General features: G+C 37.0%; 1 protein-coding gene across 2 annotated transcripts; it reads right to left on the bottom strand.

Annotated features, from left to right (window-relative positions):
- Nucleotides 1-253: 253 nt before the first annotated feature.
- LOC110108678 lies at nt 254-10,327 on the bottom strand. Of its 2 annotated transcripts, XR_002304494.2 has the most exons (3): nt 9,008-10,326; nt 7,738-7,871; nt 254-797 (listed from the first exon to the last, which is right to left on the bottom strand). XR_002304494.2 is itself a non-coding variant. In XM_020839425.2 (2 exons), exon 1 carries the CDS (start codon nt 10,177-10,179, stop codon nt 9,025-9,027), a length of 1,155 nt encoding a protein of 384 aa, XP_020695084.1. In that variant the 5' UTR covers nt 10,180-10,327; the 3' UTR covers nt 254-797; nt 9,008-9,024. The 2 variants fall into 2 exon arrangements, 1 of the variants encoding a protein (XP_020695084.1); XM_020839425.2 differs by lacking the exon at nt 7,738-7,871 and having other exon boundaries at nt 9,008-10,327.
- Nucleotides 10,328-17,393: the final 7,066 nt, after the last annotated feature.

The following is a 17,393-nucleotide window of genomic DNA, read 5'->3' as shown; positions in this document are numbered from 1 at the left end:
ATAAGTCAAATTTAATACCTCAACTTTCCCAATAGGGTCATCGGAAGGCCTCCGTTTAATGTAACCAAACCATCTAAGGTGGCTCTCTCTAATCTTATCTTTCACTGGAGCTACTCCAACCTTTTCACGTATATGCTCATTTCGTATCCTATCTCTAAGGGTCAAGCCACTCATCCACCTAAGCATCCTCACACTTAACTTAGTATTATGCTTTTCTTTTAATGGCCAATATTCGGCACCATAAAGCATTGCATTCTGATAAGTGATAAAAATATAAATTCAGTTTGAATCATCCACAAAATATCTTATATGATTCAATTAATTGATGCTACTCAACAAGTTAAATTAATTAAAAAGTAACAAATATAAATATTCCTGAGGCTGACTTACAATTGCCGGGAAGAAATTGTTCATAATAGTAGCGAGGAGGCCACTTGATGCGGTTCTTCAGTGCAGTTGTGTTATAGAAGAGGCGTAGTAGCCAATTGGTGCTGGCATTGGCAGCTTCACAAAAAAGGCCTAAAGCCTTTGACCTGTGCTCAGCCACTCAGCACCTACAAAAAGCTCCAGAAACGCAGCAAACTAATACAATGTATCATAAGAACTAAAGAGCCCAAAACCAGGGGAAAAAAGAAAAAGAAGGAACGAAAGAGCCCAGCAAGATCGAAGCTATCTTTACTTGTCTTTTATTTAGGCACTGGGCTGATAGCCAGAAACACTTGTTCTTAAATGAACCAAATTATGCAAAATATTCCACAGCAGATTCCTTGAACTGGAAGCACAGACAGATGCAATAGCTGCAGAGATCACATAAAGTAATCAAGTTAGATGACAGGCACATGGCACATGGCACATTCTACACGTTTTTATTCATAAAACCTCATGTAAGCACACATAAGAAGTTTATCTACAACAACAACAATATCAAGCTTTTGTCCTACTATGTGAGATCTGCTATATGAATCTTTTTTCGTCATTGTGTCATGTTAAAAGTTAAATTCTCATTTAAATCTAATAAAGAAAGATCATTTCTAATGTTTTCTAAGCAAGACTTTTTAGGTCTACCTCTATCTTTCTTAAAATAAGTCAAATTTAATACCTCAACTTTCCTAACAGAGTTATCGGAAGGCATCCGTTTAATGTGGTTAAACCATCTAAGGCAACTCTCTCTAATCATAGCTTTCCACTGGAGCTACTCCAACCTTTTCACATATATGCTCAGTTCGTATCTTATCTCTAAGGATAAAACCACTCATCCACCTAAGCATCCTCATAAGAAGTTTATCTGAACGCATGAAAAACCTGACTATGCCATGTATCAACACTATATATAAATTATAAAACGAATCAACTGAGCTTCACATTGATCTGGATGCTTTGCGTAGCCCACATATGGTTAGAACAGCTCACTTATATGCTCCAAAAAACTGAAGGACGAGTTTTGGGATAAGATACCTTCAGCATTGATTAATCTTCACTATTATGGTTATTTAAGGCATCCTGATTGATTACCATAGCTCGGTTTTTTTTTCTTAATTCAAGTGAGAAGGCAGAAGAAAAGATGCCCCTCATTTCAAATGAAACTTACCAAGACAGAAAACTATTTTTTTTTTTGCGTCCGCTTCATCTCCCAGAACTGAAATGCGGTTCATAGAGAAGCTCCTTTAGATGCCTGATTTCAGAAAAAAGTATTACATGCGGTGTCCGGACGTGTTTAGAGGCTAATTCGGATGAGCCACGTCACCCAATACACAGTACATTAGGTGACGTGACGTATCTAGATTGGCCTCCAGATGCGTCTGGACTCCGCACGTAATAATCTCTCCTGATTTCATGATTTAAGGCCATCCTCATATGAGCAAGGCTTTCAGAAATTAAGAATCACTATCTAGAACCTTTATATCGGGCACTGACAGCAAGTCTCAGGTTAGAACTGGTGATAAAAACTTACAGTGAGCAAGGCTCAGCCTAGAGCTGGAGATGGAAACTGACGGCAATTTGAGCGCAATGGGAAAGACTCCTAGAAGGAAGGCCATGGATGTTCACTTGACAGACAGCGAGATGACTTTGAAGTTGGCCAGTTACAGCCTCTTGGGAAAATGGTAGTTTGTGAGAGATAAGCAAACAAAATATGCGGTGAGGAGGAGTTGAGGAATCGGTATTTGCTTCTATGGTGGGCAACTGAGTTTTTACTAACAGTGGCTAGGTCATACGTGGGCTGCAAGCTCCTGCTCATCGGTGAGACTAGCTGTTTTGCTTCTTGGGAGAAAAAATAATATATAGAGGACTTTAGAGAATAATCAACACGGAGAGAAAAAAGAAAGGGGGGAGGAGAGGAGGAGAGAAGAATAATCCTGTTCAATTGTTCTAGCTGGGATGAACTAGTTCAACAGGTGCAAGTTTGGCAGCGCTGCAGACAAGTGAGACAGAGACGGAGGCAAGCTTGGTGGTGCCAAAATTATTTCTTAATGTTGTTTTTTAGTATCTTATTGATGAAGGACACTTAAGGGTATGGAATTCACAAATGCAAATCTAGAATGAGATTCACAAAAAACACAAATTCACAATTCACAGATTCCATAAAGATCATCAATCCCCTTTAAGTGAAAAAAAACAAGCTTCATCTATTCCAAATGATAATGAAAAAATCGCCAATATCTGAAATTCTACAAAAAAAATTTAGAACAAATACAAATTTATGTTGCTACTAAGGTTCACACCACAAAAATGTAAATCAATATGTACCAAACTTGATAAAATCTCAATTACATACACAAATCATTCATAAATCAATTTAGATGAATGAATAAAGATAGACATCATTAGGGTTGGGTGTTGTTTGCTGAAATTAAATTTTTCTTAGGGTGTTTGGGCTGTAGCCGTAGGCTAGAGATTTAGGAGAGGGGAATCTCTCTCCAATTGAAGATCCACTTGTATCTAGTCTTTTTTTTCATAAGACTTTCAATAAAAAAGTGTACTTGTGTGTTCTATTCCTGATTTTCTTGTCATAAATTTTCTGAAAGGCTTTTCCTAAATTTCTGTATGCACTTCCTAACAAATTGGTATCAGAGCGATATCATGGGCTGAAATATAGAATTTCCTTGCTGATTTCTACTGCGCTTTTCTCTCGGATCTTGCTAATTTTTTATGTTTGAAGACCAAAACCACTGTTTTTTATTTTTGTTGTTTGGAGCCTAGATCCGAGTACCCATGATAGGGAAAAAAGGTAGAAGTGTTAGAGAGAGATCAGACAATTAAAATATAAAATTCTAGATCTCAAAAGTCAAATTTCAGCTATTCATAAGAAGATCTAGGGGAAGTTTTCTATCCTGTAGGAGATGTTGAAGAAGTTGTTCGAGGGCCAAACTAAAATGGCGTTGTCGGAGGCGAGGGAAGCTGCCGACAACCAAGGATGTGAGGAAAACCCTAATCCGATAAGGCGAGAGAAGATTAGAAGACGGAGATTTTTGAGGGAGAAGAGAGAATGCATTCCCCTAGATCCTATCCCCCTAGGGAGCAGTGAGGAAGAATGTATGAGGAGAGGCGTGAGGGGGTTAGGCATGAGCGAAGGGGTGCTGAATTTGAAAAGAAAGGGATTGATTATGATTAAATGGGTGCTGAATTTGAAAGGAGAAAGGCTGAATTTGAAAGAAGAGGGGTTGCTTATGATCGAAAGGGTGCTGAGTTTGAAAGGAGAGGGCCTAACTTTGAAAGGAGAAGGGCTGACTATGATTGAAGGGGTGTTGAATTTGAAGGGAGAAGATGAGATTTTGACAAAGAGTTTGGGTATGAGCGTAAAAGAGATGATTATTACACTTGGGAGGAACCACCAGCTTGGGTAAAGGAAAATTATGGAGGAAACAGAGGGGACTGAAGAGATCTGAGGTTGAGGGAGTTGAAGATGCCCATTTTTGAGGGAGAGCATGCACATGGGTGGATCTACAGGGTGCAAATATACTTTACCGCCAATAGGTTAATGGAGGAGGAGTGACTTGTGGTGATAAAGATGTGCTTGGAGGGGAAAACTTTAGCATGGTTCCAATGGAGGGATACGAAGCAGCCCATACGAGCCTGGAGGGAGTTTAAGAATTTCTTGTTGGAATGTTTTCGAACTAACAGGGGAGGGGACTTCTATGAGCAATTCTTTGCCCTGACGCATGAGGGAACAATGGTGGAATACCGTGAACAGTTTGAGCACTTGGCCAATACACTGGATCGGCTTCCGGAGACGGTACTGGATCGAAACTTCATGAAATGGCTCAAACTATAGATTCGGGTGGCAATTAGAGTGATGAGGCCTCGTGATTTGGGAGAGGCAATGGAGCTAGCCCAGTTGGTGGATGATCAGAGGCACCTAGAGAGAGGGACTGGAGGCAGTAGCTTAAGAGGTTTGTATAAGATGACCACCACCTTTTTGATAATTCAAGGAGCTGGCACTAGGTACACTTAGGGAGACCCCGAAGGGCAAAACTGTAAGAGAGAGACTTGGGGAAAACTTCAAGAAACTCATGAAAAAGGAGTTACATGAGAAGAGGATGAAAGGCATTATTTCAGATGTGAGGAGCGGTATAGATCAAACATCGATGTAAGGATCGATCTCTTTAGGTTCTCACTATTTGTGATGACGAGGAAATTGAGGAACGAGCCAGTCTTTCCACCTTGCAAACAAGGTGGGTATTTGGGTGGGGGATATTGTTAGACCAGTCCAGCTGATCTAACTTGGACCGACTCTATTGAGGTGGAACAAGTCGCTTGTTTTGAGATGAAATTTCTGCTTGTTTTAGGCGGAACAAGCTTCTACCTGATAGATTGATTGCGCCTTTTGCCGTGGGGCTCAGGGCATTAAAATCCAATTAAGGGGGGTGTTGCTAGGATGGAAAGAATTAAAAAATTTGGGATATTTTTGTATGCTTTAAGTAGGGAGGAGTTTTTTCTAGGGTTAGAGTCGGGTGTTTTTTTGTTAAAATTAGATTTTTGTTAGGGTGTTTTGTCACTAGTCAGCGGGTAGAGATTTGGAAGAGTTAGTTCTTCCTCTCCAATTAAATATCCACTTGTATCTTGTCTCTTCATTCATAAATCTTTTAATAAAAAAGTGCTCTTATGTGTTATATTCCTCATTTTCTTGTCATTGATTTTTTGAAATTGCTGAAATCAGATTCTAGCCAAGGCTTTTCCTATATTTCTGCAAGCACTTCCAAAGAAAATCACTCAGAATTTTCTTTTTACTTTTCAACCTTCCATCAATAAGTATCTCAATCATCAAATCTTAAAAAGGGTCCTAGTATTATGTTAGGCCGGTCCAGCCTGGGATTATCTTGGATTTGAAATTGGTTGGGAGATCTAGGGTTTTTTCTTTTGGGCTCTAGGCTACGGCTAGAGATTTGGAGAGTTATTCCTTCCTCTCAAATCGAAGGAAACTTGTATCTTTCTTGTCTTTTGCATCGACTAGTGAAATTCAATCGTTTGCTATTGTTTTTTTTCCTATTTTTCCACTATTTTTGTGTTTGATGGCTGTTTTCTCATAGAAAACAGCGGATTTGTTGCGATTTGGCTTAGATCCGATAGGAATCACTTGAAATACTCAAGTGGTACCTATCATATTACCTCTTCCATAACACCTATAAGGAAAATCTTATTACACATTTTAAAGGAAACCCTATATTTGCTTTAATTAGGAAAACAATGCAACACACAACTCTCTCCATTACTTTCTCCACTACTTTGCGGCATTTTGGAATCTTTTCCAACAAGTGAGACATTGTCAGATGCATGGATGCCAAAGCAGAGTCAGTGGTGTTTGTTGGCACATGCTGCCTGAACACCGCACACACTGGCATCCAACTAGGGTAACTTAACTCATCTAAAGTTAAATTCTTATAATATGAGTCAATTAAGTAACATACTAATCAAGTATAAATTAGGGTGACATAGCAATAACATAAAGCTTAAGATAGCAAGCCAATAAAAATTCATATGTTCAGGATGGTACACCAGTTAAAATCCCATAAATAATTTATTTTTGGTCTAACATCTTAAAAGAATAATAAAAAAAACTAGATTGGATACAACAGTTAAACATCGAAGCTCGGCAATTTCCAAAATACAATTACATATATGAATTCTACAGCTCATACTCATTTATACCTGTAATATAAATAATTGACAAATGTACTGAGCCTTGGAGTGTGTGGGGGCATAATTATTACAAAACAATTTTTTTTTTTGTCTGAAAGAACTACAGTGAGCACCAAAATCCAAATACCATGTTTACTGGAATATTTGGGCAAATTTTCACAAAAAACATATTAGAGAAACAGTTAACTGCATGGTGCTATGAAATCTAACAGCAGTTACTAGCATCACTTGAGAACAAGTTTCTCAATGATTCCCTAACAGAAATCATAGCAAAAAACAATACATCTGTGATGAACCGACACACATCTTGAAGAGAGAATGTAGTGCCGGACACGTATCGGACACGGACACGTGCCCGACATGACTGGGACACGTGTTGGACACGGCAGACAAATAGACTTCAAACCCACCCAATTTCAATTTGACAAAGCACATTATAATCAGCTCAAGGAAATAAAGTTCAAACACTACAGAAAATCATCCTTCTTTGTACCTCCAATTAAAATAAGCGTGATAGTACAAGGCTGGAGAAAATACTAGGGCATAAAAACATTTCTTCGATTACAAATGATGAACACTGATATCTGCTTAATTAATATCCCTTTGTGAGAAAAACCTTAGAGTTCATCAGAAAGTCAAATGATCAAGCCTCACATATTCGACCTAGAAAGTATAGCCATAACTTTTGAAATGACTGCATACTTGGGAGAAACACTAATACGTTTTGGTACCAAAACAACAAATACTCCAAGCGATTCAGTACAAAACATATTTTTATTGATAAGAAAATCAATTACGAACAAAAGCAAGATAAATGGTCATCTTTCTAGAGGAGGACCTTCTCTCGCAAACCCTAGAAGCCGCTAGGATCCCTCACACAAGAGAACTACAATACTTAAAATAAAATCTGCATAAGAATAAAATAAACCTTACTATGACCTTAAATAAGATTCCTTCCTCCCTTCTAAATCAGCCTCCTTCCTAATATGTTTCCCTCCTCAATTTAAAAATAATTCAATTAGGAAAGGATTTCCTAATTGATTTTCTCATAATACAATGTTTTAATTCTCTACTGGGCCCCACCCCCTTAGCCGAGCCCCCCTCTCTGTTTGTCTGCCCCACCTACGCCGCATTTTACTAGAGAGGCCATTCCAATGGCTCCCGGGTCCGCTTGGTGCAGACCCCTGCAACTTTCGCCGTATTAAATACATACATGCAAAAGATCATGAAAGTTCAGCTTTACATCAATGTCCTCGTAAGTTTCCATACAATAGCAATTTAATCCAAGTTATAGGATATTAAACATTCCTAGGAATAACTGATGAAGCATCAAGGAGGAGCTCCGACGGATCATTACAGTATGAGATCTGCTGTATTTAGTCACAAAAGAAGGTTGTAATCATATTTTAACAAAACATTTCTTCTTTTTATACTTAACATTCAAGTAAAATCTCAATTACTGAATGTTTAATTGAAGATCTCTTAGATCAAATAAGCTATTATTACTGCTCAACTTAGTCAGTAATTGATCAGGATCATCCCTAAAAAACAAAATGAAAACATTCACAATCAGGTGCAAACATAAAAGGAACATATTGATACCTTCTAGTCTTCCACAACTAATTTACCGATCAACATTTACACTGCATAGCCACAAATAGTGAATGCTGCCCCTGGCATCAATTGTCATCTTCCACTTGCATAACATAAAAAGCATCTACAATTACAACAAGGACCTGCATGTTTTCATAGAAAACAAATTCAAATGAAAACATGTTTAGCCTCTTGATCCATACTAATATTATCTGCATAGCAATCGACACATTGCTAAAGTTTTAAAATCCTAAATATTAGTTCCCTTGACCAATACAAAATTCATGTTGATTTTCAGAAACACGAAAGTAATTGTGAAAATTGTATTTTGGATAAAAGAAGGGTAAGACTCTGAATGGATAGATCATTGCAAGTCAAATGCCTGAAGAAAATTAACACTAATTAAGAAATTTACACGAAAACAAAAAAACTTAGGGCCCATTTGGAATCACTTTAAGTTTCTATTTTTATTTATTTTATTTTATTTTGTTTATATTTTGACATAATATAAAATGTATTTGGCATCTTAAGAACATTTTATTTTATTTTTATTGAATATTAAGGCTTCGTTTGGTTATCTGGTACTTTTTGTAAAAGGTTGTTGGTTAAGGGAATGGAGCTTTCTAATGGAGAATCAAATATCATAAAGCTTCTCAAAACAGCAGAAAAATGAGGTTCCCTAAAAAGCTTTTCTATAGAAACGTCACAAACAAACAACGAACAAAAAATAATTTTGCCGTTTCTAAACGGAAAAGGCAAAAAAACGCCCATTCACACGAGGCCTAAATAAAGTGATTTATAAAGTCTAGGTTTGCAAGGTGGTGGCCATGGCCGACGACAAAGAAGTGGCAGTTGTCGGAAACAATGGTAGTGGCCGATGAGGTGATGATGGCGGCAGTGGTCGCTAATTGTGGTGCTGGAGGAAGGTGGTCGGCGGTGACAACAACCAATGATGATAGTTCTTTTAAAAACACTCAATACCTCTCAAAGTTGTATTGAGTGCTTTTAAAAATAAAAATAGTTAAATAACACACTAAGAAAACACATTATTTAAAAAAAAACAAAAAAGTAAAAAAAAAAAAACAATAAGTGATACCAAATAGGCCCTTGGCTAGATAAATTCCATGTTATTTCAGAGCAGTTAAAGCTAGAGGGATCTTAAAAATAAGCACTAAACATTTGACATAAGACATCTAGTCAGATGACTTGCAATCTCGAAGTTCAATTGGCAGTCAAAACAAGAAAATGCACGGTTTTGGTAAACAGGTGGAAGGCTTACAACTTAAGGCTCCATGGCTACTGATTGAACATGAGACCTTTCGAATCAATTTTATCCTTGTAAGCGAGAATAACTTCTGGAGCTTGATCTTTGTACTTAACGACATATTTCTCAAGGAACCTCCTTTCACTTGCGTACAGTATTGTTGTCATACTGAAGTTCTTTTCTAGTCCCTTGGATGCCAAGATATTCATAACGTTGAGCCGAGGCACAATTCTCTTTTCGAGACTGAAACACAGGAGAATCGGCTGTTTTGCCAAAAAGGACGGCTTACAATTCACACTCTCAACAAAAAAATTAATGCCCCTCTTGATTTTCTTATCTGAAATCATCATGCAAAAAGGAAACTTCTTGAACGCGGAGATAGTTTCCTCGGCTGACCAGCCTAAACTCTTGTACAGCTGCAATTTCCTTTCCCAACTTGAGTTACTCTGCATCCAAACTGCCTTAAGACCTGAAACGAAATACACTGCGGACAGATCAAAGCCCATTTCTTTCAGATTAACTACTGATTTGCTGAAACGGGCAGGGTTTCGCAGCAAAACTTGCGGGGCCATGATAGATAACTTTACTATACTGGAAGGGGGAACTCCATGGTCTCGCAGAGTCTTCAAGTTCGGAAAGATCTCCTTCTCGAAGTTGCGACCTAAGAGCCAGGCGAATTTGCAGATGTTGGCTAGCAATTGCTTGTCGCTGCCGCAGATCGTCTTGAGCATATCAAAGTTGGGCATAAGCCTCTTTTCCAGGCTACACCTTAGGATGGAAGGTATGGCTGAGATAAGCTTTGCAAGGCTGTCGTTGGACACTCCAACATCGAGAAAGAACTCCAGCTTGGACTTGATATTGCTCTCCGCATCAGAGAAGAGAATGCGAGGAGACTTGGTGACGATAGAAGCAATATGGCTAGTCGCAAAGCCGTGTGCTCTGAGAAGGGCAAGGATTGAGTCGGCATTCTCCGTGGTCTTGAGGTTGATTCTCTTAGCGAGGGAGAGAGCAACAGACTGGGAGAGCCCACATGAATTCACGAGGTAGGAGACGGTGAGTTCTGAACTCGAGGATGATGGAGGTAGGGCTCTGTCGGCGAAGTCGTGGAGGAGACGGAGATGGCACAGCGAAAATCGCTCTCCGGCAATCCATGGGCTTCCACCGATTCGCCGGAGGAGGTGGAGCATTTGTTATAGATTTTTGACCACGAAATTTAACATTATCATCATCAGAAGTGTTTTCAGTTTTCACTCCGCAGCGAAAATCGCAAGCGACGTTGGTGTTTTCAACAAAACCCTAAGGAAATCTTTCCAAACCGATACGGTCGATCTGATTTTTAGTCTCGGTTAAAAGTTTAACCGAAATCTTAACCTAAGCATGATCTATAGTTGTAGACTGTTATATAATATAAAAATTATTATTTTTTAAAAATTTTGATTCAAGATATTATAATAAAATTTATTTTGAGGATATTATATTTTAATTATTTTTAAAATAAATTTAATAACTACATTATTATCATCATTATTATAATCAATCTACTAAACATGTTATTCACTCTCCATCAAATGTGATTGCAAAGAAAATACTTTATATTCTAGCATTGGAGCAATCTTATTCATCAAATTATAATATTTACGCTAATCTTAGGCATCCCTGATAAGTTATGTAACTAACTAAGAATCATATTAGTATATAAATATTAATTCACTATAACTAGGACAATAATGATAAGAATACTCTCTATTCTAGCATTGGAGCAATCTTATTCATCAAATTATAATATTTACGCTAATCTTAGGCATCCCTGATAAGTTATGTAACTAACTAAGAATCATATTTGTATATAAATATTAATTCACTATAACTAGGACAATAATGATAAGAATACCTCCCTAAGCTTAATACTTCATACATGCTTTTATGCTATTTAATGCTATTATGTATGGTATCAAAGACGACATTGACTAATAGCCACTCTCTCGTCCACTTCTCTATGCAAAATGACGCCTACTCCCTCTGAAATGGTTCCCCTCAACCTAGTCTCGAGTATAAGCTAGTAAAATGCTTTTATCGTTTCATTTGAGCTACGAGATACTCCCATTTATGCTCTACTCAGATTTTTAACATCCAATATTATGCACATCATCAACTTCCAACTCATCCGAAAAAATCATCCAATATGTTGCTTCCATAGTCTCATGTCAATATCTTTAGTGCATATCTTGAAGACAAAATGATCATTCATAGTCTCACATACAACAGTTAGAAGAATATTTACCAAAATCTAATAGCTACCTTATACTATGCCGTATCGCCGTCTCTACTTTCTTAGTTAGTTACACTTCAAAATTTTGCAAAAATTTTGATAACCATTAAATGCATATTGTAATCCACCAATCTTTCTTAAATTTGCTACAAATCCTTTTTCCTCTCTAGTTCATTGCTAAGTCCAAGGGAAACCAAGCCATATCACAACAAAGTGATGGCGTCGTCAAGACTTACTCTATAATGACACTCTATAAGTAGAACAAACACTCATTGTTGAATAAACAACTGCCTCTTCCTCCCCACCACATTCAACTGAATGGATACTAGACACCTAAGCAATGTCCCACCTCACTTCTAATGCCACTCAATTGCATCATGCAACAACATTGGTCCACAATAAGTGGTGTTCATTGACAACTATCTTGTACCCATTCAACATATTGGATATGATATACTTCCACTTCAACTAGTAAGCTCCCACTCTCCAAAATTCTTTATGTACCTAATCTATCCTATAACTTGCTCTTATTTTAGTGCTTAAAAGAAGCACCACTTATCACCCACAAACAATTGGTAGATAGAGGTAGTCAATAGAAGCTTGGAGACTTACTAGCAGTGTTTTGCTTCAAAAACACCTCGGATATGGGCCAAGAGGCTAGTGTGGGTAGAGTATTGGTACAACAGGTCATATCACTCAGTTTCTCAGATGACCCCATTCAAAGTGTTATATAACGGAGGCCCCCACACTTGGTGCATTTTTGGCAGAGGAGCACACATGTATCTTTAGTAGAGTAGAATATGGAGGAAACGGATAAGGTGCTAGAGGAATTGAAGAGACACCTGTTGAGAGCTCAACATATTAGGGGTGTCAATATTTGATGTTACTTGAAATCTGACCCAGTCCCTACCTAAAAAATTCTTTATTTGGGTTAACACATTTGACATATGGGTCGAGTTCTAGTTTGGCAAGTCGACTCATTTAAAAAATCGGATCAGGTTCGAATTGACCCAGAAACCCGAAAGTGACTCGGGTTAACTTGTTTAGAAAACCTCACCCGATAACTTGACCTACCGCTGTACTGCAATTATCCCGCTCGCAATGCAGCTATTATGTTCGCACTATTGCATATGTGCATAGACATTGTGAGACCTCGTTCCTTTGCTGTAGCTGCTGGGAAAGTGATTTTTCCCCAGGATCGACCGGGACGATGGTGAGATCGTCCAGGCCGATCAGTGTATTGAAAACAGTTGATTTCTGAAATGTTCTCTGGAGTGATTTCTGGACTGAATCGTCCGGGACGACAGTGAGATCGGCCAGGCCGATCTGCACTGTAGAAAATATCGTCCTTTCGCATGTCTACCAGGTGGTCAAGGTCGTCCGAACTCTGATGTTCGACGTAGCTCGCACATGTGACACACGTAGAGTGGTTCCGCACTGTCGATGCCATCTAGCTTTACCGCACGGCTCGCACCTGCAACGACTCTAGGCCCAACCTCTGGCCATGTCGTGCGGCCTGCACTCACCCCTGGGCCTTGCCGTGCTCTACCTAGATCCGCTTGCATGCATGCGACTGCATTCGTTTCTTATTCACAGGTTAGGTTGGGTCAACCCGATAACCCGTATGAGATTGTGTTATTAAAGCTTCGACTATACAAACAAATGAGAATGACCAACATGAGGAATGAGAAACTAGCCCAAATGTATCTTGGGTCATATGAGATTGTAGAATGGATTGAAGCAGTGGCTTATCGCCTGAGGTTACCCTCAATTGCTAGCATACATCTAGTGTTCATGTATCACAGTTGAGGAAAGCGCAGTTGAGGAAGGCCTTGTGGGAACATACAGCTAGTATGGCGTTACTGACGACACTAACTGAGGATTTTGAGGTGGTGTTGGAACCCTTGGAGCTTAAAGGGGTAAGGCTAAAGAAGGGGTGGATCAAGGAAATGCTGGTTGAATGGAAGAACCTATCTGACTGTAATGCCACCTGGGAGCCATAAAAGAGGGCGAAACACCAATTCCCATCATTTCACCTTGAGGACTATGTGAGTCTTTCGGAGAGTGATATTATTAGGTCAGTCTAGGAATCGTTTGAACTGATCCAATTTGGGACAATTCAGTTCTATTCTAGGCGGAATAGAAATCCTTGCCAGTAAGGGGGCGGATGGCTTAGTGGGGCCCAAGTGGTTTAATAGAGAGTAATGACTATAATTAGTGAAGACTTTGGAGGAAAAAATCAAAATTAAGGGTTATTTAGGTATTTATTTATTGTATTCTTCTTTAAGTAGTTTTTCTTACTAGGGTTAGGGGGCATCTTGAATTTGGTCTGAAATTTGGGATCTCTTGTTGTTGTTTAGGCTCTAGTCATCGACTAGGGATTGGGAGAGAGTCGGATCTTCCTCTCAAATTGAAGATCCATTGTATCGTGTTATTCCTTTCATCTATCATTCAATCAAAAGCGTATTTCATTCTCAAAACCTGCTTTGAATATTGCTGAAATTCTGAATTCAACATAATTTTCTCTCTGGTTTTATTACTATTAACTATCACATGCAAATCAAAAGATTATATTGAGTATGTCCTTTCTCATGGCCATCTTTTCATGGGAAGGTATTTTTATGAACTTTTTGTCATCTTAGATTATTTTTTAACAATTTGGTCTTTTGATGAATATTATTAATTGTGATGATCTTAGATCACATCATTAAGATTAAATATCATATCAACAAGAGTCCAAATTGAAGTATGGTCATTGATCAAATTATTGAGAGTTAGGAAATTCGGGCCATTGGATGAGGACAAGATTAAAATATATTTTAAAATTTAAATTTATTTTGGTTATGTTTATAAAAAATCAAGATAGACCTTCTTGTCTTTTTCGTAGAGTTAGTTTAGGAAGAGTTAATTCATCTTGAATAGTGGAGTTAGATTAAGAAAGATACAAATAATTTGAACTATTTTTTTTTGCTAATTACCTATGAATTGGCTTGATTCCTGCAATAGAAATAATTCAAAATATTCTCTACCTTTTCTATCTTTTTTGGCATTCATACCTTCCAGCAACCCAAAAATGCTGCCAGCTGCTTGCCTTGTACAGGTACCTGCTCAGCTGCTAGCCACCTACAGCCAGCAGAGGTTTTCCCGTTTGGTCTGCTACCCTTCTTACTGTTGGCAGTGTCCTGCCAAAGGAAAACATGCTTCCTACTAGCTGTTTTTCTGCAATATAGTTCCAAAAATGGTAGTTTGCTGCTATCCATATAAGATCCAGAAATTACACAGCTCACATTGCCTTGTTGGTTGAGAGTTTAGGCTTCCAACTAAGATGTCTTGGGTTCGAGTCTTTGTGTATGCGTTGTGTGTGTGAGTTTGCCTTAAATGGCCTAAATGTCCAAAAAAAAAAAAGATCCAGAAATTCGATAAGGTTCTTGTAGTCTACAACAAGAACGATGCAAAATTTGAGAGAAAATTATCTACATCTTGAAAGATCACTTTTAATTCATGATAAGCTTACATTTATGTGCTCTTCTATTCCTTCTAACTAAATAAACCAAGAAAATTATCAATGGTGATCAAACTTATTTGTTGCATGCATATAAAATAATATTTATTCTTTGTTTCTTGCTTAGAGATCGGCGGACCGCTTGGCATCGAAGGTCTTAAAATGCTAATTAATCCACTCAAAATTGTCAAGAAATAATGTAAATTTACTTTTTAAGCACTGGCCGAGGGCTCTAGGAATAAATTTGTAGTGAATTTACTTTGTTGAGTGAAAAAGATGCGTAGGTTTGTCGAGTGAATTTGTTTAGTCAAGTCTGGTGAGTGGCATGATAAGTAGGCCTAATGACTAGGTGTAATGACTAAACCTGTCGAGTAGGCTTGCTGAGTGGCTTGTGATAAGATCAACTAAAAAGCTGATATGCTTATTGCTCAAAACGGCTCACATTTCCACTAGTCTGCAACAGACAGTTACTACTTCTCAGAATGCATTCTAGCAGCTATTGGATGTCTGATCTCCTTTCTTAGCCATTTGATTGTAACTACTATCACATACACACTTGTTACAAATATTTGTTTACTATTTGAGTATGATATATTAGTATTTCCTATAACAAGGATGTGATCCCTGATCTTGTTTAATCTTCTACTTCTTAGTTTTCTCTGTTTAGTTACAGGACTTCAGCACTCATCAGCTTGCCAAGTAGGCCTGATGAGTAAGTCTATCAAGTATGTGATGAGTAGACCTGTTGAGGTGGTTTGTTGAGTGGCTTGATAAGTATGCCTTGCAAGTAGCCTGATGAATAGACTTGTTGAATTGACATGTTGAGTAGCTTGATGATTAGGTCCTAACAAGTAGTTATGCTTGTTTTCTTTACTACTAATCTATATCTTTGAGATTGTGTATAGGAATATTTCTTATGGTACATAAAAGTGGTAAATTTATTATATTCATTTATTTGATTGGACTTAATTAGTAGTTAAGTATAATGTTATACTAAACACTCTTTTAAAAGCCTCTCAAACATGATTGTCTTATTTTCACTCATAAAATGAATAAATTAAAATAATTAATTTCTTTAATAGAATTTAAAAATGTATCATTATATTTTTAAAACTATTTCTACTATGGGCAACCAAATGAGTCATGCATTGAAGAGGACCGAACCCGTCAGTTACATGAGTCAACATTAAAACTATTTCTACTATGGGCAACCGCATGAGTTACTACTCCACCTATATGATAAAATAGAGGAAATGAGATATTGTTGCTATTTGCCTATTTCTAACTTGTATTTGGAATGATTGCAGGGTTGAGTACTAGAGTATCATCATTTATGTCCACAGTCTTTTCACAACTACATTAGGACAAGGAGATTGATTCCATTTTTTTTTTGGGACGTTGAGGCGCCTTGATCACGGACTCGCGGGAGGAAGAATTTCACGTCTACCACTGAGCTATGCGCACGAGTCCACGAGATTCCATATCAAATGAGCTTATCCAGTAATGCCAGAAGACTGCTTCTGTGATCCGATCATTAGGTTTAAATTGCCACTCTTTACGTATTATATATGCTCTTTTGGATTTTTACAATCTCTAAAATTTTCCAAAAAAATAAAGATTTTTACAATCTTTTATGTACTTTTTCCGCTTATTTAAAAGCGATAAAAATTGAAAACTGTCTCCGTTATGTACATGTTTACTAGAAAACTGTTATCTTTTGTTAAATATATATTGACTTTGTCTGAAATGAGTTGCGGTGTTCGGACACGTCACATCATTCAATGCACAGTGCATTAGATGATGTGATATGTCTGGATTGACCTTCAGACGCGTTCAAACACCGCAAAGAATAATCTCTCGTAAAATAATGTGTTGTTTTGGAATGGACACAATAAGATTATAAAATACATAATTTTATGCATAAAATAAAAAAAAATATATTTTTTTTAACTTAGATAATGGATTTTATTGAAGATTGATAAAATAATTAAAATGTTTATTTTTAAAAAGAAAAAAAAAAGATTAAGAAATTGCCCACCATAAGCTCTTCTTGATTTCACCCTTGAAAAATTACCATCTACCTAATTTATGTCTCACATTATTTATAAATAAAAAATACATTGGTAATCTTCTAGCATGATGCTAGGCATCTAAATTTTTGCTGTTAATTATGTTAGCGGTGGAGTATATACTATCCTTTGTTTGCTTAATATAAACTAATATTTAAAAAATGATGAAATTATTTTTACTCATTTGAAATATGGAATTGAATTTATAATATAATGAGGATATTTCACAACTTTGATGACTTAAAAAGTAACAGTTTATTTCTGCTTAAATTTATTTATTTATAATAAAAATGATATGAAACTGAAATAATATAAATAAAATACATTCGTAATCTTCTAGCATGATGCTATGAATTTATTTATGATTTTTTATAAAATTTTGTAAAGTAGAAAACATGGATTATTAAATTTATTAATTTTTTTATACATAATATCAGTTAAAGATATGTTTTTAGAGCTAAACATAACCATTGAACTCTTATTAAATTTATTTATAAGTTTTTTTAAAAAAACTGGAATACAATGCGGCTATTTATCCCAAATTAAGAATTATTACAGATA

The sequence above is a fragment of the Dendrobium catenatum genome, unplaced genomic scaffold, assembly GCF_001605985.2.
Source record: "Dendrobium catenatum unplaced genomic scaffold, ASM160598v2 fragScaff_scaffold_54, whole genome shotgun sequence".
NCBI lineage: Eukaryota > Viridiplantae > Streptophyta > Magnoliopsida > Asparagales > Orchidaceae > Dendrobium > Dendrobium catenatum.
Note: the sequence above shows the minus strand (reverse complement) of the source record. Positions and strands in the feature narration are given on the sequence as shown.